Source organism: Sparus aurata, chromosome 1 (genome assembly GCF_900880675.1).
Source record: "Sparus aurata chromosome 1, fSpaAur1.1, whole genome shotgun sequence".
NCBI lineage: Eukaryota > Metazoa > Chordata > Actinopteri > Spariformes > Sparidae > Sparus > Sparus aurata.
In genome coordinates this window covers 4,283,927-4,305,072 of record NC_044187.1, presented here as the reverse complement: position 1 = coordinate 4,305,072, position 21,146 = coordinate 4,283,927, and the positions used below count along the sequence as shown (strand labels likewise).

The 21,146-nt window shown below is 43.0% G+C and overlaps 2 protein-coding genes and 1 long non-coding RNA gene across 4 annotated transcripts in view; 2 read left to right on the top strand and 1 right to left on the bottom strand.

Moving 5' to 3' along the window:
* LOC115582214 (butyrophilin-like protein 10) overlaps positions 1–3,016 on the top strand; it is a 37,847-nt gene extending 34,831 nt beyond the window's left edge. For both annotated transcript variants that reach the window (XM_030418039.1, XM_030418032.1), the window contains 2 exons: positions 1,810–1,893; positions 2,090–3,016. In XM_030418039.1, coding sequence (XP_030273899.1) covers positions 1,810–1,893; positions 2,090–2,259 — 254 coding nt within the window. In that variant the 3' untranslated portion in view covers positions 2,260–3,016. The remainder of the gene's footprint in view (positions 1–1,809; positions 1,894–2,089) is intronic.
* Positions 3,017–3,393: 377 nt separating this feature from the next.
* LOC115582257 (butyrophilin-like protein 10) lies at positions 3,394–16,101 on the bottom strand. The gene is made up of 6 exons (XM_030418109.1): positions 15,981–16,101; positions 10,519–10,857; positions 10,276–10,311; positions 9,874–10,134; positions 4,948–5,031; positions 3,394–4,670 (listed from the first exon to the last, which is right to left on the bottom strand). Exons 1-6 carry the CDS (start codon positions 16,039–16,041, stop codon positions 4,663–4,665), a joined length of 789 nt encoding a protein of 262 aa, XP_030273969.1. The 5' UTR covers positions 16,042–16,101; the 3' UTR covers positions 3,394–4,662.
* LOC115582300 (uncharacterized) lies at positions 5,736–10,089 on the top strand. Its single transcript, XR_003984154.1, has 5 exons — positions 5,736–5,926; positions 6,480–6,601; positions 6,814–7,002; positions 7,106–8,287; positions 10,006–10,089. It is a non-coding gene; the product is annotated as an uncharacterized LOC115582300 (long non-coding RNA).
* Positions 16,102–21,146: the final 5,045 nt, after the last annotated feature.

The window sequence follows — 21,146 nt, the reverse complement described above, 5'->3', positions numbered from 1 at the left end:
AGAGAGCACAAGTGAAACTTTACAGAGAGATGCTGACTGTGGTTCTGGTACCAGTGATCCGCCTGCTGCTGCTGCAGAACCACGTCTCTGTTCTGAGTTCTGCTCAGCTCACACTGCTCACTGATCTCTGTCTCTCTCATTCAGACAGAAAGGAGCGCTGTGAAGCAAATTCAAACTCAGAAATGTAGTATTTAGTGATGAGGTAATAATACAAACTCAGATATATTTGTTACTTCAGAAAATGAATCAACAAGCTGTTCTTGGAGGGAAATAAGTTCCCAGAATACAGTTTGAAGCTTGAAATGTGGCGGGGTCCGCCACATATAAACAAAGTAAAACAGAATAAACTGTGTTGTCCTTGAAGATCAGTTTGTTAATTCAGTTTATTCCGTCATGAAAACAAAGAGAGTTTTTATTTAGTTTGTTTTGGCAAAAAAAAAAAAAAAAAAAAAATCAGTGAAGATTTTTCTCTTCTGATTAAAACTACAGAATGCTCCTTTAACATAAAGCCTCCTGTATGTTGATAAGTGGTCTACCTGTTTATTGATCCCCTGGAGGAGAGATGTTATTATAGAAACATGATGAAGTGTATAAAGAGGTTAATCCCTTACTACAGATTATAAACAACACACAGGTCTGTAATAATTCACTCAGTGTGGAAACTTGTTCTCATCATCAGAATCTGAGTAACTATACTCGGATACATTTCATCACTTTGGGAAACTTTTCTCACCATCTTGATATTTTATAGAGCAGAAACAGATTAAAGGGTAAAACTGACGGATTAACTGATTGACATGTTTGTTAGTTGCAGCCCTGAACGTCACATTCAGTCCTCCAGAGGTTGTAACACTGTCACTGTGATGATTGTTTCCACAGGAAAGCTTCATGTCCCCTGTCAGAACCGGGTCCTGACAGCAGGAGGGGGCGACCTGGTTCTACAGTGTCATGTTGATCCGCGGGTCGACTTGTCAGCTAAACCGCTGGATGTAACGAGACCGGACCTCAAACATCAGGGCAGAGATGTCGTCCACGCATATCGACACCAACATGACTTCCTGACTGATCAGATGGATCAGTACAAAGGCAGGACGACTCTCAACCATGAAGACCTGAAGAACGGAACCATCACTCTCCGGATCTCCTCAGTGGACCCGTCTGACAGCGGACGGTACAGAATCTTTGTCCCGGGGCTGTTTGTCCGTTATATCACTGTTGGTAAGTAGGCTGAGTTTAATACTGTACAGATCATATTTATAAAATATATAAAACAAAACTGTGGATGATTTTTCTTGTTGTGCATCATTTGAAACATTAACAGAACACCAGAACTGGACAAAGACGGATAATTCCAGCACATCTGGACCTCCAGTGACAGACGTGACCGAGCCAGACAATCCTGGTATTTATCTTTAACTGTTCTCAGAACTGTTTAACACTCTATCCTACAAGATCTTTAATGTTCAGGAGAATCTGACTGTGTGGGTTCTTCTTCTGTGGTTTAAATAAATGGAGCCTCACTAACATGCAGTGTTGTTCCTGATTCAGAGTCCAGTCGTACAGCTGAGCTGACGTCACTAACACCTGCTGACATTTGTCTTTGGTCTTTAATGAGAACAGATAAAATCAACATTCACTGTGTCAGAACCAGATCTGGTGCCACAATGAGCCTTTTTCTAGGTTCCTTGAGCTGCAGCAGTACATGTGGTGTTAATGTGTGTTAACTGTTCATTGTGATGTTGATGCTGAAACCAAACATCACTGATGTAAACCACTCAAACCTCCTTCTCACCTGTCTGATTCTTTCAGGTGCTGGAAACACGACTGACAGGAACGTTGGTGTTGTCATCGCTGTCGCTGTTGTTGTTGTCCTGGTGAAAATCGGACAGATCAGTAAGTTACAAACTTTTCTTTGCAGCATTTTATCAGTGGTGGAAAGTAACTTAAAGGTCCAGTGTGTAGGATTTAGGAGAATCTATTGGCATGAATGTGATATAATATTCATAATTATGTTTTCATTAGTCTAAAATCTTCTGAAAGTTGAAGTTGTATAAATGTAGAGTTTGACAAAGTGTTTCCATGTTCTCAGAGATTTGTAAGAAGATGCTGAGTGGACCGACGGGACCAGAAGCAGAGCAGAACTCAAACGGTCCTGAAAAGGGAACCCTGATGACTCCAGAGACCAACAACTCACACAGCACTGCACAAAATGTCCTGATGACGTCCACTAAAGCCTCAGAGCTTGAAGACATGTGTTGATGAACTGGAACCTTTTTACTGCTGCTGCTGGTTTTCAGACAGTTATTCTTCCAGCGGGGCCTCGTTAGTGACTGAGGGACACCGTGTCTCTGATTTTAGTATTTTAAATCATGCAGGAGTCTTTAAACATCCTGAACAGCTTTTATTTATTTTATGCAAATGAACTCTGTATTTTATATATTTTGATAATTAATATAAAGAGGGAGAGACACTTTGTGACACTGACAGTACAAACGGTTGTTTGTAATATATTATTTTAAGAGATTATTTTATGTGAAATCCAGTTGCGCTGTTCTGTGTAGAATGGAGAAGCACATGTCCAGTTCAGAAACATGATAAGAAGCAACTGTAAAATGTTTAAGGACCCTCCAAGAATTAAAGATAATTCTGTAGTTTGCAGCCAACGAGGTAACTTATGTTCTGTCTTTGTTTATCTGTTGATAAGCAGTTTTCCACATACTGTGAATGCTTTCATTGTTGATAACTTTGTCTTTATACTTTGTGTGTGTGTATCTGAAGCTTCCACGGTGGATTGGTTTGTTTTGTTGATATTTTATTATGTGGTCATATTGATCAGGGGGGTGGCGGTCACGTGGATGTGGGCGGAGTTAATAGTTAATGTAGACACCTGTTCATGTGTCATTGTCAGAGAGAGGGTGAGATATTTATCTTTGATCACTGTGATTACTGTGACTATGAGTTTGTGCATCTCATCATGAGTTGATCATCGTTTTTCATTAATAAAAAGTTCAACTTATTTTTGAATATGAGTGATTTCTTTCAGGAAGCGCGTCAGACAATCAGGCCCAACCTCAGTCTGTCAGCGACTCCTCTGTTCGTTTACGTCTCTACAGTAGTAAAAGGTTAAAAGAAGAAAAAGCTCTTGTTGTGAATGAAACATGTCAGGAAGACTTTGAGGACTTTTCTTCACTGGTTGCACAAATGTTGAGTGTGACTCAGATGAAGTGATTAGAAAGCTGCCTCTCTGCTCTGCTCCCAACAAACCTACAATACATGAACATGGAGTGTCGACTGCAGCCACTATGTGACTGTCAGAGTTCTGATATCAACATGGAAATATCACAATGTGCTGTCAACAAACACACCTTCACTTTGAATGAGCACATCACCATGTACATATGTTTCCTCTTTATTAATCACTGAGAGGCTCAAGAGTTCAGCTACAAACAGCAGCTCACATCAAATGTAACAAAACAACGACAAGCTAACTTTTAAAGAATTGTGATTAAAAAAACAGTAGTACTTTAATTTAGCAAAAGTCACCATAAAGCAAGTAGTTAAACTAAAGCCACCATGTGTAAGAGGAAATATCAGAAACTGTAAAAAATATATTTTCTACATGGAAAAATCTTTAGAGGGACAAATAAACATCGCAACTGTGGTATGATGCTGTATAAATACATAAAACACTTTAATGTGTTTTACACTGAAACATTGAACATAAAGCATCAACATGAGGATAAATATATGTTTATAATATGTTTTAAGACAGTGCAAGATCAATAACCACACACAGTAGAACAAGTTCATTCATAAAGACCTGCTGCTGGTTTTGGTCACATTACAGAACTGAACTTGTTTCATTCTTCAGCCAGCAGCTGCATTCAGGCACAGAGGTGATCTGAGCTACATGCTAACGTCAGCATGCTAACTCACGGACAGACACATGGCCGATGTCTTGATGTTTAACATGTGCAACCTTCACTGTTATTTCATGTGTTAGCATGCTAACTGAACACAAAGTGCAGCTGAGGCTGATGGGAATGTTTTTAGTTTTGCAGCTATTTGTTCATAAACCAGAGTCACATTTTGACCTGATGGTGGCGCCAGAGGAAAAGTCACAGGGACACCAAAGTTTTTATAATTCATCCTGAGGGGAAACATGAACGTCTGTACAACATTTCATGTCAATCCATCCAGTGGATGTTGAGATGATTCAATCTGCAGTGACGGCATTACAGCACGTCTCCACTTAAATGGATTATTTAGATTATACAAGTTGACATGTTGGTTAATTTTGGCATGTAGAAAATATTCTTGTATATTTGGGCCCTGAAGTCAGAACTGGGGATGATTGACAGCTCTTGTTTCTGTTTAATAGATGTATTTATTTAGAGGTTGATTGTTCCTAATCTAACATGTATGTTATCTACAGGATGTTGTTGACCGACACAGAATATCTATGAAAAGTTCCTTTTTGAAACATCTGGACCAAATAAAGTCATTATTGCTGTTGTGTCTGAGCGTGCAGCAGCTTCACTGTCCACGTGGAGGTTTAATGGTTGTTGATCCAGTAAACACTTTGGTAACATGCTGTCAGAGCTTCATGGTGGTGGACAGACTGCCGTCCATCACTTCAGCTCTCAGACTGAGAGGACGTTGTTAGTGAACTGCAGAGGAAACAGAGAAGAAGAGAGCAGACACATTTTTCACATCTGGGCATGAAATGAAAATGAATCAGAGGATGTTCAGACTTATTAAAAGCTCCTCTATGAAACAACTCCCTGAAAATAAGTGTGAATGAGTGAAACCCGCCTGGTTTGGATCCTCTAAACTGAGGAGAACAAGAAAGCTTGTTTGACTCGCCTAAATCCTACACACTGGACCTTTAACTAAGTTACTTTCCACCACTGATAAAATGCTGCAAAGAAAAAGTTTGTGACTTACTGATCTGTCCGATTTTCACCAGGACAACAACAACAGCGACAGCGATGACAACAACAACGTTCCCGTCAGTCGTGTTTCCAGCATCTGAAAGAATCAGACAGGTGAGAAGGAGGTTTGAGTGGTTTACATCGGTGATGTTTGGTTTCAGCATCAACATCACAATGAACAGTTAACACACATTAACACCACTTATGTCATGATCTGGGTCCTGGCAGTGTCTTCTCTCCCTGTGTCTGTCTGATCCTCCTGTCTCCCCCTCCCCTGTCTGTGTTGTCTGTACATGGGCGTGGCTACTCTCTCCTGCAGGAAGCGCCAGGTGGGACACATCCAGCAATCAACTCCTCCATAACCTTCAGTCACTCATCGCCAGATCCTACTATCAGTCACAGCAGTATACATTTGAGAATTTTTCTGCGGAAATGTCATCTGTTTTTGACCACCCGGTAGCTAGTAGCGACGCTAGCAACCGTTTGCTCAGCCTTCGTCAGGGCCACCATAGCGCTGCCAATTACTCCATGGAGTTTCGAACCCTAGCAGCCGAACTGGGGTTGGATGATAAAGCGTTACAGAGCATTTTTATGAGGGGCTTAAACGAGGCCTTTAAGGACAGTATTGTGGGGCGAGCTGAGACTTCCGACTTGCAAAAGCTAATAGCTTTGGCCATCAAGGTCGATAACCGTCTGAGAGAGAGACGAAGGGAGAGGTTTCAGGGCGCCCAGGCTGGTGTCATTGATTTAGCTACCGACGGGGCCTCACATCCATTTCCTGAAGATCGGGCCACTGTCGCCAGTCGCGCCCGTCCTCCACCAGTCCCAACTGAAGAACCTATGCAGCTAGGCCAGAATCGCCTCACTCCCGCCGAGCGTAGCAGAAGATTCAAGGACAGACTGTGCATCTATTGTGGTGAACCTGGCCATCAACTAGCTACATGTTCGCTACGATTAAACCCGAAGCCTCACCAGTCGCAGACGGGGTTCTGGTGAGTAGCACAAGGCTTCCCTGTTGTCCCCGAAAACATATAAACATTGAGGCGAGCCTGTTTCTTTGTGGTAACACCTATAGATTGAAGGCTCTCATTGATTCTGGCTCCAACTCCAACTTACTTGACGCCAAATTTGCCAAGAACTGTCAGATTGTGACTGAGTCCATTAACCTACCACTCAAGGTTAATGCTCTTAATGGCGAATTGCTGGCTCTTATTTCTGAGAAAACCCCACCATTACCCCTCCTGCTTGCAGGTAATCACAGAGAAAAGATTTCATTTCATGTCATGCCATCCTCCCAGGCTCCCCTAGTGCTCGGCCTTCCTTGGTTGCAAGTGCATAACCTGGTCATTTACTGGGTTGCAGGGAGGGTGGTGAGTTGGAGTTCATTTTGTCACTCTTCATGCCTCAAGTCAGCCCAGTTCCCGTGCTCACTAACTAACTGTGTTACTCCACCAGAACCTCCTGACATCTCTTCGGTGCCTCCTGTGTATCACGACCTTGCTGAGTTTTCAGTAAATACAGGGCTCTATCATTACCTCCCCACAGACCTTACGACTACACTATAGACCTGCTGCCTGGAGCCGCTTTCCCCACCAGTCGGCTATACAACCTCTCAGCTCCGGAAAGGGACGCCATGGAGACATACATCACGGAGTCGCTGGACTCAGGTATTATCCGACCGTCTTCTTCCCCCCTAGGAGTGGGGGAGACCATGCATCGATTTTCGCAGCTTGAACAATATTACAATTAAAAACAAGTATCCTCTTCCCCTCTTTAACTCTGCCTTTGAGCCCCTACATGGAGCCACCGTTTTTTCCACATTGTACATGTGCGGCAGGTTCTCCAGAGATTATGGGAAAATAAACTGTTTGTTAAACAGGGGAAGTATGAGTTCCATGTCCCGTCTGTAACTTTTCTGGGCTACATCCTGGAGGGAGGACAAGTACGACCCGACCCAGCCAAGGTCCAAGCAGTTACACATTGGCCGCAGCCCGACATACGCAAACAGCTCCAGAGGTTCCTGGGATTCGCAAACTTCTACAGGCAGTTTGTGCAAAACTACAGTCAGGTAGTAACCCCTCTTACTCGACAAACCTCTCTGTCTGTTCCCCTTGTGTGGTCTTCCGCTGCAGAGAAGGCATTTCTTGAATTAAAAAGACGTTTCTCCTCAGCACCCATACTGGTTCAGCCTGATCCATCCCAACAATTTATTGTAGAAGTAGACGCCTCAGACGTTGGGGTGGGGGCCATCTTGTCCCAAAGAGCCAAGGGTGACAACAAGCTGCATCCCTGCACTTTCTTCTCCAAGAAGCTTTCTCCGACCGAACGAAACTATGACGTGGGCAACAGGGAGCTGCTAGCGGTCAAGCTAGCCCTGGAGGACTGGCGTCACTGGCTGGAAGGATCAGAGCCACCATTTACGGTATGGACAGATCACAAAAACTTGGCGTACATTCAAACAGCTAAACGGCTAAATTCCCGCCAAGCTCGTCGGGCTCTGTTTTTTGGCCGATTTAATTTCAGCCTCACATATAGACCCGGTAGCAAAAACATTAAACCTGACGCCCTCTCCAGACAGTTTAAACCTGACTTTGACAGCTCTCCCACCCCTGACACTATCCTCCTCCAGTCATGTCTGGTTGGTTCCCTGACGTGGGAGATTTGGTCAACGGTCAGAACAGCTCTACAAGGTAACCCAGATCCTGGTGGTGGGCCCCTGGGCCGTCTGTTTGTTGTTGTTGGGGTCATGCATCACGCTTTGCTTGTCACCCAGGGGTCTCCCGCACCCTGCTCCTGATGCAGCGTCACTTCTGGTTGCCGTCCCTCGCTGCAGACACACGTGAATATGTGGGAGCCTGTATCAAGACCACTCATCGCCCTCCTGCCGGCCTCCTGCCCCTGCTTCCAGTGCCTGGGCATCTGTGGTCTCACATAGTGTTGGACTGTGTGACTGGACTACCTACATCGGCAAGTAAAAACACCATATTAACCATCGTGGATCGTTTTTCTAAGGCTGTGCATTTCGTAGCTCTGGCCAAACTGCCCTCTGCCGCAGAGACTGCTGAGTTGATGGTCGAGCATGTTTCCCGGATTCATGGAATACCCCTGGATATTGTTTCGGATAGAGGCCCCAAGTTCACCTCCCGTGTGTGGAAGGAGTTTTGCCGAGCTCTGGGAGCCACTGCCAGCCTTTCCTCCGGTCATCATCCTCAGTCAAATGGCCAGACAGAAAGGGCTAATCAAGACCTGGAAGACCGCCCTGAGATGCATATGTGCCCACAATCCAGCCTCTTGGAGTTCTCATCTCACCTTGGTGAAATATTCCCACAACTTCCTGACTTCTGCAGCCACAGGTATGACACCCTTCGAAGATTCTCTTGGCTACTTACCACCTCTCTTCCCATCCCAGGAGATCGACTTTGCCGTGCTGTCGGTCGAGCACAACCTGCGCAGGATCCGCAGGATCTGGAGGGAGTCCAGAGCGGCTCTCCTATGCACTTGAGAACAGGACCAAAGATTGGCTGACCGGCGGCGGATTCCTGCTCCAGTGCATGAGCCTGGCCAAAAGGTTTGGCTCAACACCAAAGACATTCCACTCAACGTGGAGTCCAGAAAGCTGTCTCCCCATTTCATCGGGCCCTTCGAAATCGAGAGTGTCAATAACCCTGCTGCTGTACACCTTAAACTCCCTCAATCCCTCAGGATTCACCCTACGTTCCACGTCTCCCAGCTCAAGCCTGTCATGACCAGCGACCTGTGCCCTCCTTCCGTCGCACCTCCACCCCGCCGGCTCATTGACGGTCATCTGGCCTTCACTGTCAGACGTATTATGGACATTTGACGCAGGGGGAGGGGTTGTCAGTATCTGGCGGACTGGGAGGGTTACGGGCCTGCGGAAAGGAGCTGGATCGCGAGAGGTCTCATCTTGGACCCCTCACTCCTCCGGGAGTTCTATGAGAGACACCCTGACAAGCCTGGAAGACCTCCTAGAGGCGGTCATTGGGGGGGGGGGCACTGTCATGATCTGGGTCCTGGCAGTGTCTTCTCTCCCTGTGTCTGTCTGATCCTCCTGTCTCCCCCTCCCCTCACACTACAATAAATATTGACTTTATTATGGCTGCCTGAGTCTCGACTCGTGCATTTTGGGTTCGGCCTCTGTTGATAACATAACAACTTATACCATGGTCAGGGGGAATACTGGATTCTGATTGGCTGCAGGGTGTCCATTAACCCCTGATATATGGACACCTACTAAGTAGTTCCAGTCAAATTGACTGTTCACGCTGTAAATTAATGCGCTAGCTGGCGCATCAAGTCTGAATATGTTATTTCCAACACTGAGTTCAGTCCGTCAGTCCTTCAGTGTCTTATCCTCTAAACACCACAGGGTGGCGACTGTAACACACAAGCTGCAGAAAGTTCACTTCCCCTCTAAACTCACTGATATGTGAATAATGTCACATCCCGCTCACTATTCAGCTCTCTACTTCAGGCTGCAGCCACTGTAACGTTACACACGGCCGATCATTTGTTTTGATTGTAAAACGCATGAAAATGTAAATTAATGGTCCAAATTTCTTTTCTTTGGCAAGTGACCATGGTATAAGAGGGATAATGCCCTTCGAGGTGTCCATAAAGAGGAATTAATGGACTTCGCGGAGGATGGTTCTTAGGCCTCCACGAAGTCCATTAACTCCTGTTTATGGACACCTCGTTAGGCATTATCCCCTACATGTACTGCTGCAGCTCAAGGAACCTAGAAAAAGGCTCATTGTGGCACCAAATCTGGTTTTGGTTCCAGATAATCAGTGTTACTGATCATCATGTACATCACACTGAACACAGAACAACATTTAAAGCTGCCTTAAATATTTTAAACTAATAAAACATGAAGAATTAAAATGATGTTGTGAGTAAAAGATGGAGACAGAAATCTGACCACTAATGAACACGAAGGTCTCAACACGACTCTGATGGCTGATTTCCTCCTGAGTGAGCACACAGAGGTAGTGGTCAGTCTTGGTCACAGTGATGTTGAGGGTAACGTAGTAACAGCCTCTTCTCTCCTCAGCAGGAAGGATGTTTCCAGAGCCGTCCTGCAACTGGACTTTAGGTTCTGGAGAAGCTCCCTGAACTTCACACTGCAGCAGCGACCAGTCCTTTGTGGCATCAAGTATTGTGATGGAGGGCTTTGATGCACCTGTGAACATCATATGAACAACAGCTTATTAAGGCACAACAGCATTTATTACTGGACTGAGAGACATGAAGGATATTAAGGCAGCAGTGATGTCATCATGCACACCTGACAGGTGCAGAGATCAGTGACATCATCACTCACCTGGGATTTCTCCTGATCGGTCTCTCAGGAGCCGTTCTGAAAGATCAATAAGACCATTATTGTTTTGTACAGTGCAGGGTGAGATGATGAAGCTGCTGCACATTATTAATGGATGATGGTCTTTATATCTAATATCAGAATACAGTTCCCTTTATTTGTGTCCTAATAACATGTTGTATGTGTCTCTGACTCTCCAAGCCTGCCTGTCATACAGCACATTAACTGTTTAATGAAAGCACTCACCAACAACAAGCTCAATGTAGAAGGTTTGTCTCGGGTTAAGTTTTGGGAGAATGCAGCTGTAGATCCCGCTGTCAGCCACCTTGGTATTGTGGATCTTTATGGAGGCGTTACCGTTCATCAGCTGATCTTCATAATGTGAGACTCGACCTCTGAACTGCTCATCTTGACCTGTGCGGCGGCCGTTATTGTAATGAGAGCCTGAATCATAGAAGAACACCTCCTTCTGACCCTCATCTTTCCTCCAGTCAAAGACCATTCCTACGATGCTCTCCTTGGTGCTGAGGGAACAGGGTAAAACAGCATCACTGTCTTCTTCCACCACCACTCTGACACCTGCACCTGAAAGACAAAGCAGACAACTCCTCAACAACTCCTCAGTCAGAAAGTGTCTATCAGCTGATCTGGAGTCTGTAGGAGCCGCTAAATGACGTCATCACGCCTGCGCGGTTGATTCTCAGTCTGGAGGCTCTGCCGGCTGCGCGAGGACTTGTTGTCCGCCTGAGAGCGCTTCTGGTCGGGGAGGGTCCACAGCAGCACCCGCTGCTCCTGAGAGGAGCCAGAACCAGACGGGCTTTCAGTCCGAGTCTCCACAAGTCTCAGTAACACCAGAACAAGTCCACACATTTGTCGAGAGGCGCTTTTTCAACAAGAGTCGTTAGAGGGGCTGAAAAGCCGAGATCGTTAAAATGATGAAAATGATTTGTTTCTTTTAAATGATGAGAAATGGAAAGCCAATATGATGTGTTCATTTTTAAATTAACAACTCTAAGAAGCATGTAGAAAAATACATTTATTTTAGAGCAATCCCTCAATTAAATGTGAAAACTGACAATGTTGTTGAAATTGTGCTACTATTACATCAATATACAGTATAAAGACATTACGATCTGTTTTCTAACTGGATCATGTTGAACTTTGATTTAAACTCATTCCGTATACAGACTATAAACATCACACAATAACACACAAACCTACTGAACAGTTAATAAACATGGATTATTGAGTTTCAACCCTTTGATAGTTAATATGTATAAAATGATAATGAAACATAAACTGACCTGAGATCATTTCACCGAATGGTAAAATACTCAGAAACATTACAAGCTTCATCTTCATCATCAACACTTGGGAAGTTTCCATGTCATGCAGGACCACATAATTACACATTTATACATCTCATACCGTCTGTAGGTATCGAAAATACCAAGTCGCCCACACTTGCATTGTTCGGCCTGCCAACATACACATCCACCCTTCATAACATCATCAGCCGCATGTAGTTGCTCTTAATTGCTATATACGATTCGTCATTAATTAGTAAATTCCGAGTAGTATTATTAATGGACTTTCCCAGTGACCAATCATTGAAATTGCTAATTTTTCGCTTCAATGGGATTCAAGACCACTTCATGTTTTTTAACTCCTCCGCTGGAGTTCTGGTCTCAGACTGAATCTCTGTATTCTTCACCTCGTTCAGTCCAAACCGGAACTTTGTCTTCAGTTTGTTCTGAACGCTGCATTAAATCTACTGTGTTGTATTTTTCACGTCAGACGCTGAAAAATCCCAAAGATTATGATTTTATTAACTTCCGCAAGGCATGACGGGTAGTTGAAGAAGAGCTGTGTGACTTTAAGTTCGACACTTAATTCAGCAACAAACATGTTTGTTAGAAGAAATGATGTTTGTGAATCCTGTGTGTTCTGTAATGCTGCACTGTAACTGTTCTACATCTGTTTTATCAACACAGTTATGTTTAAAGTATCTGGATTAATGTTAAAATGTTTCTGAAAATGTTCGACATTCTTGTGAATGAAGGAACAACACATGTAATGAAACTGTGTTGACTTGACATTCTTCACATTAACCGACAGTAACCGGATGTCGTGGTTGGTGAAAAATAAAGTAATTGCTAGAACTTTAATGTACAAATCCCACTCTGACTAAATGACATCATAAACCACTTTATTACTTAGTGAAGCGTGCGTTCATTCAAAAAGAAAGTTTCCTCGTGGTGCTCAGTTCACTTACTGGTTTCGGTATCGAGTAACGCGACCACTAATCATGATAATAACATAATAAACTTTATTTCTATCGCACTTTTTTAAAACAAGGTTTACAAAGTGCTTTGACAGGCAAAGCAATAAAACAATTTACAATTACAAGGGACGATAAAATCGCTCGCATGAAATGGTTGAGATAACAGAGTTAATGATTCAAAATAAATAAAGTAGGCGAAATAACGGAAATATAATAAATAAAATAACACAAAAACAAGACTCAAAGACAGTTAGAGTAAAGATAGAGACACAAGGGCCACATGAGAAAAAGGCAATAGAAGCGAGATTTAAGAAGTGATTTAAAAGAATTGACCGATCCTGCGAGCCTGATCTCCTCGGGCAGGGCGCTCCAAAGTCGAGGGGCCCGGATGGCGAAGGCACGGTCCCCCTTAGTTTTTAATCTCGACTCTGGAATGGTTAGGAGGGCCCCGCCTGAGGACCTAAGGCTGCGAGCTGGCTCATAGGGAATTAAAATATCTGTAGCCCGGAGCCAGACCTGAGCGTGCTTTAAAAGTGATCAGTAAAATCTTAAAATCAATTCTAAAACAGACAGGGAGCCAATGGAGGGAAGCTAAAATGGAGTGATGTGTTGACGTCTGTTAAAACCTGTTAATAACCGAGCTGCTGAATTCTGAACCAGCTGGAGGCGAGAGAGAGATTTTTGATTAACGCCGGACAGAAGGAGGTTGCAGTATAGTCTAACCTGGAAAATATGAATGCGTGAATTACTTTTTCCAGATCGGGGGGAGTGAGCTTAAACATTATTCTCTACTTCATTCACTTTTACAAACACACTCCTCACAAGTAGTTCTGATATTGACACATGAGGACAGAGATTTAGTCCAGCAGGTTATTAGTTGCTTGGAGCTCAACACCGTCTCCACTCGGACTGAAAGCCCGTCTGGTTCTGGCTCCTCTCAGGAGCAGCGGGTGCTGCTGTGGACCCTCCCCGACCAGAAGCGCTCTCAGGCAGACAACAAGTCCTCGCGCAGCCGGCAGAGCCTCCAGACTGATCGAAGTATAAATAAAATGCTCTTTGTCTAAAATAAATCACTGCAGTAAAATCAGTTCATGTGTCGTTCTAAACCTGTTTAAGTTGTTTTACTCACTTGTCGTCTCTCCCATGACGTCATTCATCTCCTTCAGCCTCATTACTGGCTGTCTAATTACGTGTGTGATTATAAATTAAGTAGATAATGTAGAACATGAAATATCTGGTCTTTGTCCTGTTTTCTCTTGTATGGGTAATTCATGCTCCTCTTCTCTTCTGGTCTCATTTATTCATTCAGTCCAAATGTAGATATCTCTTCTCTGATTAAGGACAGAAAGATTCTTCACTCTCTTTGTGTTGAGATCGTTAAAATGATGAAAATTATTTTTTTAAATGATGAGAAATGGAAAGCCAATATGATGTCTTCATTTATAAATTAACAACTCTAAGAAACATGTAGAAAAATACATTTATTTTAGAGCAATCCCTCAATTAAATGTGAAAACTGACAATGTTGTTGAAATTGTGCTACTATTACATCAATATTCAGTATAAAGACATTACGATCTGTTTTCTAACTGGATCATGTTGAACTTTAATTTAAACTCATTTCATATACAGACTATAAACATCACACCATGACACACAAACCTACTGAACAGTTAATAAACATGGATTATTAAAATAAAATGAAACTGATAAAATAAAATGATAATGAAACATAAACTGACCTGAGATCATTTGACCAAATGATAAAATACTCAGAAACATTACAAGCGTCATCTTCATCATCAACACTGGAGAAGTTTCCATGTCACACACTAAAGAACAATAACATCATCACAACTTATAAACCTAATTTACTTGAATCCACCTTCATTGCCCAATAAAAGCGCCACGCCCACCTCGCATCTGGTAGCCAATCAGAAGGCTCCAAAATGCTGCGTTGACCGAGATCTCCTTGAAACCGTCTCTCACTCAAGTAGAAGACTGATGTGCTACTAAAGTTAAATAGTAATAATAATAATAATAATAATAATAATTGTTATTATTATTATTATTATTATTATTATTATTCATGGTGGAATAGTTAGTATAGCAGAGAGGCTATGCCACTTTCATCAAAACCTATTCCAAAGATATAGCAATGACATCATGTCATTGAATATGTTAAACAGTGATTCTGGAACAGATCTGCGTCTTCCTTCTCCCGTTAATAAACATATTACAGTATGTAACCATATTCTGTCCGGTCGAAAAAAAAGTTTAACTAACTGTTACAAGTAGCGTTGGCCGTCAGGCAGGTAGCTAACATAAACATTTTTTGCTAGCCTACCTGCAGCGAAATTACACCAATTATACAAGACAAGTAGAGTTATTTAATCCAGTGTAATGTATCACTTACCACTTTATTGCTTTTTCTTATCCTCCTCTTCTTTTCCCTTCTTTCTTTCTTCGCTCCTGATGCATAATTACGCTTCATGTGACTGCCGAGGTTGTGTATTTTGCCGGCAGCAGAGGTCACGAATCTGGCTGGCTGCTGTCAGCGACTACTGAGAGGGGCCCCCTTAAGGGGGATCCCGTTAACAGTGTCATTGCACTTTACTGCATTGACTATCAAAGGGGCGCTCACACAGTTTGTCGTTGCATTTTATTCATAACCAGACGTTGTCTTGGGGCCGCAGGCCAGCTCGGGGCCCCAAGCAGTTGTTTGGTTTGCTTGCCTTCCCGTGACAGGCCTGCCAGCGAATCCACCTAAACCAACATACAGTCCTAGCTCTCCCCAATATGCACATTATAGCTGATGAAAGTTGTTAAATAGCATTAATGAATTCATTTATGTAACAGTTGATCTTCTGACCGTTTTTTATTTTTTATTTTTATTTTTATTTTTTTTATCTTTTAACTCATTTAATCACCGCAGCCACATTTTGACCAGTAGATGAAACTTCGTATTAATTACAGTCCGTTATATTTACTGGATCACCTGAAAATATTTTGTGAATTTTAAATAAATATTTTATTGGACACCGTTAGAAAAAGAGTCAATTCAGTTCGAACAGACTCAAAGAACCGCAGCAACTAATAACCTGCTGGACTAAATCTCTGTCCTCATGTGTCAATATGAGAACTACTTGTGAGGAGTGTGTTTGTAAAAGTGAATGAAGTAGAGAATGTAAAAGATGAAATCTCTGCTCTTTGTCAGTCTGTTTTCAGTCTGTGACAAACATGATGAACAAGTTGTCACATTGTGTTTTCTCCTCAGGTTTAGAATCAGGTGTAAATAAAGAATCAGTGCCTCAGTGAACAACATTAATGTTAATGCTCTCTCTACTTCAAATCAAGCTTGTCCACAGCAAGGTGTCATTAAGAGACACCTGAAGATGATCACATCAGAATTAAACTCACTCACCTGAGATCACTGCAGGAAAAGTCCAAACACACACAAACACTAAACACATTATCAGCTGCATTATTCAACCTTTCTGTCCAACAACAAGTAATAAGATGATATCCAGCAGACACATGAGGAGGCTGTGTGCACTCACACTCTGCAGTAAGTGGAGCATATTTACACCGACAGTAACCGGATGTCGTGTTGGTGAAGTAGAATTGGACAGACATTTACAAATTTAACCTTGAATAAACGACAGTAGAACCCGTTTTACCTGACATGTTGAGGATTATTTTATTTTGTGAGCAGTTAGTGAAGCTGTGACAGACTTCATAAGCGCTGCCCAGCAGAATTCGTTACATACAATTTTACTTTGGCAAACAGGAAGTTTGTCTTCGAGACACAGCTCCTCTTCAACTACCCGTCATGCCTTGCGGAAGTTAATACAATCATAATCTTTGGGATTTTTCAGCGTCTGACGTGAAAAATACAACACAGTAGATCTAATGCAGCGTTCAGAACAAACTGAAGACAAAGTTCCTGTTTGGACTGAAAGATGTGAGTTTAAATCTGTGACCAGGGGCCTCATTTATAAACGTTGCGTACGCACAAAAGAAGGCGTACGCAACTCTCTACGCACACCGTGGGATTTATAAAAAGAGAACTTGACGGGAAAATGTGCGGTCCTCCACGCAAACTCTGACCCGTGCGTACGCACATAACTGGGGTAAGGAGAAACTGTGTGAACCTGATAATGATCGTGTAAAATAAATAGTAATATTACATCTCATATATGAACAGTTTATTTGCAAGAAATGTATATTTTTTTAATAACTATTTCTACAATGAATAAACAAACATACTCCCTGGAGTGCACACGGGAAACATGATTTAGGACAATAGTAAGATAACAGTAGAGCAAATTACGTTCACACTGATATGAATGCAGTTTAATATATTAATATCCTATATCATATATATCGCATTTCGTTTCATCTCGGTTTTCAATGCATAACGCATAAAACACTATGTAACTGTGTTTTGTTGCCATACAGATAAAGACTATAATGATCTTATAATGTTAGTGTGAAGGACTGTTAGTCAGTCATGGTAATTCTCACACGGGTAGCAGATATTACCTAATAGATGGGTATGTAAAGGCATGTATTTACAATGCGTTATGGCGCCGAATGGCTGCTTTGGCACCGTTGGAGGATGTGGCAAACGGAAGGATACGGAGGGAGCTGAACTTGAGAGACCAGCACGACCCACTGGCCAACAGTGATAAGTGGCTGATGAGTCGTTTCCTACTCCCACGAGCTGTCCTCTTGGATCTATGTGCGGTATGTGGCCCAGCGTTAGAGAGGAGCACCCGCAGAAACCTCGCCGTGCCAGTCCTGCTTCAAGTGGTATAATTGGTTTGTCGCAGCAGTATAAAGTTTCCTTATACGGTGGGTGAACAGGCAAATAAAAATGCGCAATTTGCAGCAATGTCCGGTTTCCCAAATGTAATCGGTGCCACTAACTGCACTCATGTTGCTATAAGAGCACCGAGTGAGAATGAATTGTGCCGGCACCGGTGTCCCCCTTCTCCGTCACCATGTCACTCAGGAGGGATTCCCCGATGATCCCCGTCAGTTTTTCATCCAGCGGGGTGAGCTCCGGTTGACCCGTTCGCCTTTCTCTCTGCTTTCGGCATGCTTTCAGTCATGAATGAATATTAATTAGGGGCGTTTCTCTGAATATTCATATGCGACTATGGGCGTGGTATGACCCGCACACAGGTGCGCCACATCTAGAGTGGAGTGTGATTTATAAAGGGAAATCGGCGTAGGACGTGCGCGCGCACTGTTTTATAAATCAGGATATTTTTGTGCGTACGCACTTTCCGTGTTTCGTGCGTACGCAACCTTTTGACGTCAATCCTACGCACTCAACGTTGCGTATGCACAAAAGAAGGCGTACGCAACTCTCTACGCACACCGTGGGATTTATAAAAAGAGAACTTGACGGGAAAATGTGCGGTCCTCCACGCAAACTCTGACCCGTGAGTACGCACACAACTGGGGTAAGGAGAAACTGCGCCACTGATGGCAGAAGAAAGAACCGGGAGAAACTGTGAAACTGACACTGATCATGTAAAATAAATAGTAATATTACCTCTCATATATGAACAGTTTATTTGCAAGAAATGAATTTAAAATAACAACAAACAACAAAAAAAAAACATTTCTACAATGAATGAGCAAACATACTCCCTGGAGTGCACACGGGAAACATGATTTAGGACACTAGTAAAACAACAGTAGAGCAAATTACATTTACACTGATATGAATGCAGTTTAATATATTAATATCCTATATCATATAGCGCATTTCGTTTCATCTCCGTTATCAATGCATAACGCATAAAACACTATGTAACTGTGTTTTGTTGCCATACAGAGAAAGACTATAATGATCTTATAATGTTAGTGTGAAGGACTGTTAGTCAGTCATGGTAATTCTCACACGTGTAGCAGATATTACCTAATAGATGGGCGTATAAAGGAATGTATTCACAATGCGATATGGCGCGGAATGGCTGCTTTGGCACCGTTGGAGGATGTGGCAAACGGAAGGATACGGAGGGAGCGGAGCTTCAGAGACCAGCACGATCCACTGGCCAACAGTGATAAGTGGCTGATGAGTCGTTTCCGACTCCCACGAGCTGTCCTCTTGGATCTATGTGCGGTATGTGGCCCAGCGTTAGAGAGGAGCACCCGCAGAAACCACGCCGTGCCAGTCCTGCTTCAAGTGCTCACAACACTCGGGTTTCAACCGGCACATTCCAGAGGGAATTGACAGGTCAGTGATATCCCAGAGAACCTTTAGCCGTGTTAGGCCAGACGTGTTAGGGGGTATAAGTGGTTTGTCGCAGCAGTACATAAAGTTTCCTTGTTCGGTGGGTGAACAGGCAAATAAAAATGCGCAATTTGCAGCAATGTCTGGTTTCCCAAATGTAATTGTGCCACTAACTGCACTCATGTTGCTATAAGAGCACCGAGTGAGAATGAATTAGGGCCGGCACAGGTGTCCCCCTCCACCTCCATCACCATGTCACTCAGGAGGGATTCCCTGATGATCCCCGTCAGTGTTTCATCCAGCGGGGTGAGCTCCGGTTGGCCCGTTCCCTCGCCCGTGGCACAGACGCTCTGCCTGTGTGACGCCAGGCACTTTTTTGCTTCCACTTTTATGTCTGATCACTTTTTTTTCCACTTCAGTCACACTCTGACCTTCTGAGGCAACAGCATTTACATTGTCTGCACATGCTGCCACTCTAGAGCCTTTTGGCATTGGTGACCCCACCCAACACTGTGTCCACCAAATAATACAGCCTTCCTCTTCTCCACCTCTCCGACAAGAACTTCCACCTCACACTGGCCCTCATTTATCAAACGAACGTACGACAGAAAAACGTGCGTACGACCATTTCCACGCAAACTTCGGCATTTATCAATTTGGACGTGAGCGGGAGCTACGATCAAATCTCACGTCAGGTCTAAGATCGTGTACGCAAATTTGAGTCTGTGGATTTGCGGTGCAGCACATCAAAATCTGGCTGAGTCTGAAAATAACAAATCTCAGCCGTCATTAAGCATAAGCAGTCACATATTTAGATCAGATCAAAACGGATTCTTAAAACGAATAAAACAAAAACTTTTTTTTTTAAAAGCCCACGTTTTTACTGAAAGGTTACCACTTTTTGTAAACTAAAATATGATAGGCTGAATAACCTAACGTGACAACTAATCAATGGAATACCTTGTAACTCCGCTGGCAAACCTGTTACAGAGCAGGACCGCAGACACAGTAGTGCGCACACACGCACACGGGTCACACTGGAGCTGCTTCGGGTAGGGGTGGGCGATACTGCAAATTTTGGTATCTATCCGATACCAAGTAAATACAGGGCCAGTATTGCCGATACCAATACCGATACCGACACTTTTTACTTGAAAATTCCTGATCAATTCATGATTTTGTACTTTATTTAACATATTAAATCTCTAACCTGCATGTAGCCTAAATAGGAATACTAATGGTCCTTCAACAGATACACAAAAGGGTTATTATATTCCTGAGGTAGGTTATATATCTTAATATAAGTATATATTTTTGAGTTACAGTTACAGTGAACCTGAGTAAGCGGAGTGAGAGAGATGAAGAGGAGCGCTGCGCTCACACAAACTCTGTGAAGAAATACAAGTGATTTGCTGAATTTATAGAAGAGAAACTACAACAAAAATATCGATCTCATCACGCTGGTATCGATCCGATACCAATACTCACCTTGGTATCGATACTATCGATATTTGGATCGATCTGCCCACCCCTAGCTTCGGGTTGCTGAAGGGCAGGTGGCTCTGTCTCGGACCAGCAGGGGGAACGCTGCTGTATACCCTGGAGAAAGTGTGCCATATTATTTTGGCTTGCCAAGTTTTGTACAACATTGTATTAGCCTAGTGAATGGAGTGAGTGCCTTTGATGTGCCGGCACAGTCAGATGAGCCAATGCCCATGGAACCGTGGCCAGCACAGCCTCCACTGGGAGCTACACGGAGGAGACAGGACCTCATTAATCGCCTTTAAAACGTAAAGTATACCTTCAACTCTTGCAAATGCTCTGCAGTATTTAATCAGCAGAGGGGAACCCTCTGGGCCTTCTAGGTATTCAGTGAAGGCCTAAGAAAAATTGTTGACATAATTTTTGTGTACTCCAAATAAATGTATTGTTTTATATATAATTTATTTATTTATTTGTTTTTATTCACTGAAATAATATAAATAATTTGTTTGTAGATTAAGCTATTATACATTTATAAAATCGATAAACTATAAACTCATTTTTCTTGGCACACAATGGGTTAATATAACGGAACGAGAAATGGACCAATCACAATTTTTCCTCTGTTGGTATCTGGGTAAATGACTCCCCCTGCAGGGCCTTCGGTAGCAGCAACGAAGGCCCGTGTAATTCAAGTGAATCCGGCATGAATTTGACATTGACAGATGTCTTAGCCAATCATATTTCACTGAGTTGGGGGCGGGATCATTTTACGGCATCTTCCGGGCATTCGCGAATACCTAGCATGACTGTATATAAAGCGACCCGCGAAAGTTTTCAGCGAGGGAGTGAGGAGAA

Coding starts and splice junctions, on each gene's coding strand:
- LOC115582257 (XM_030418109.1), bottom strand. CDS start 16,041: ATGCAGCTGATAATGTGTTTAGTGTTTGTGTGTGTTTGGACTTTTCCT. Junction 10,135..10,275: donor CCGATCAGGAGAAATCCCAG/GTGAGTGATGAT, acceptor TGATGTTCACAG/GTGCATCAAAGCCCTCCATC. Junction 5,032..9,873: donor GACCTTCGTGTTCATTAGTG/GTCAGATTTCTG, acceptor TGATTCTTTCAG/ATGCTGGAAACACGACTGAC.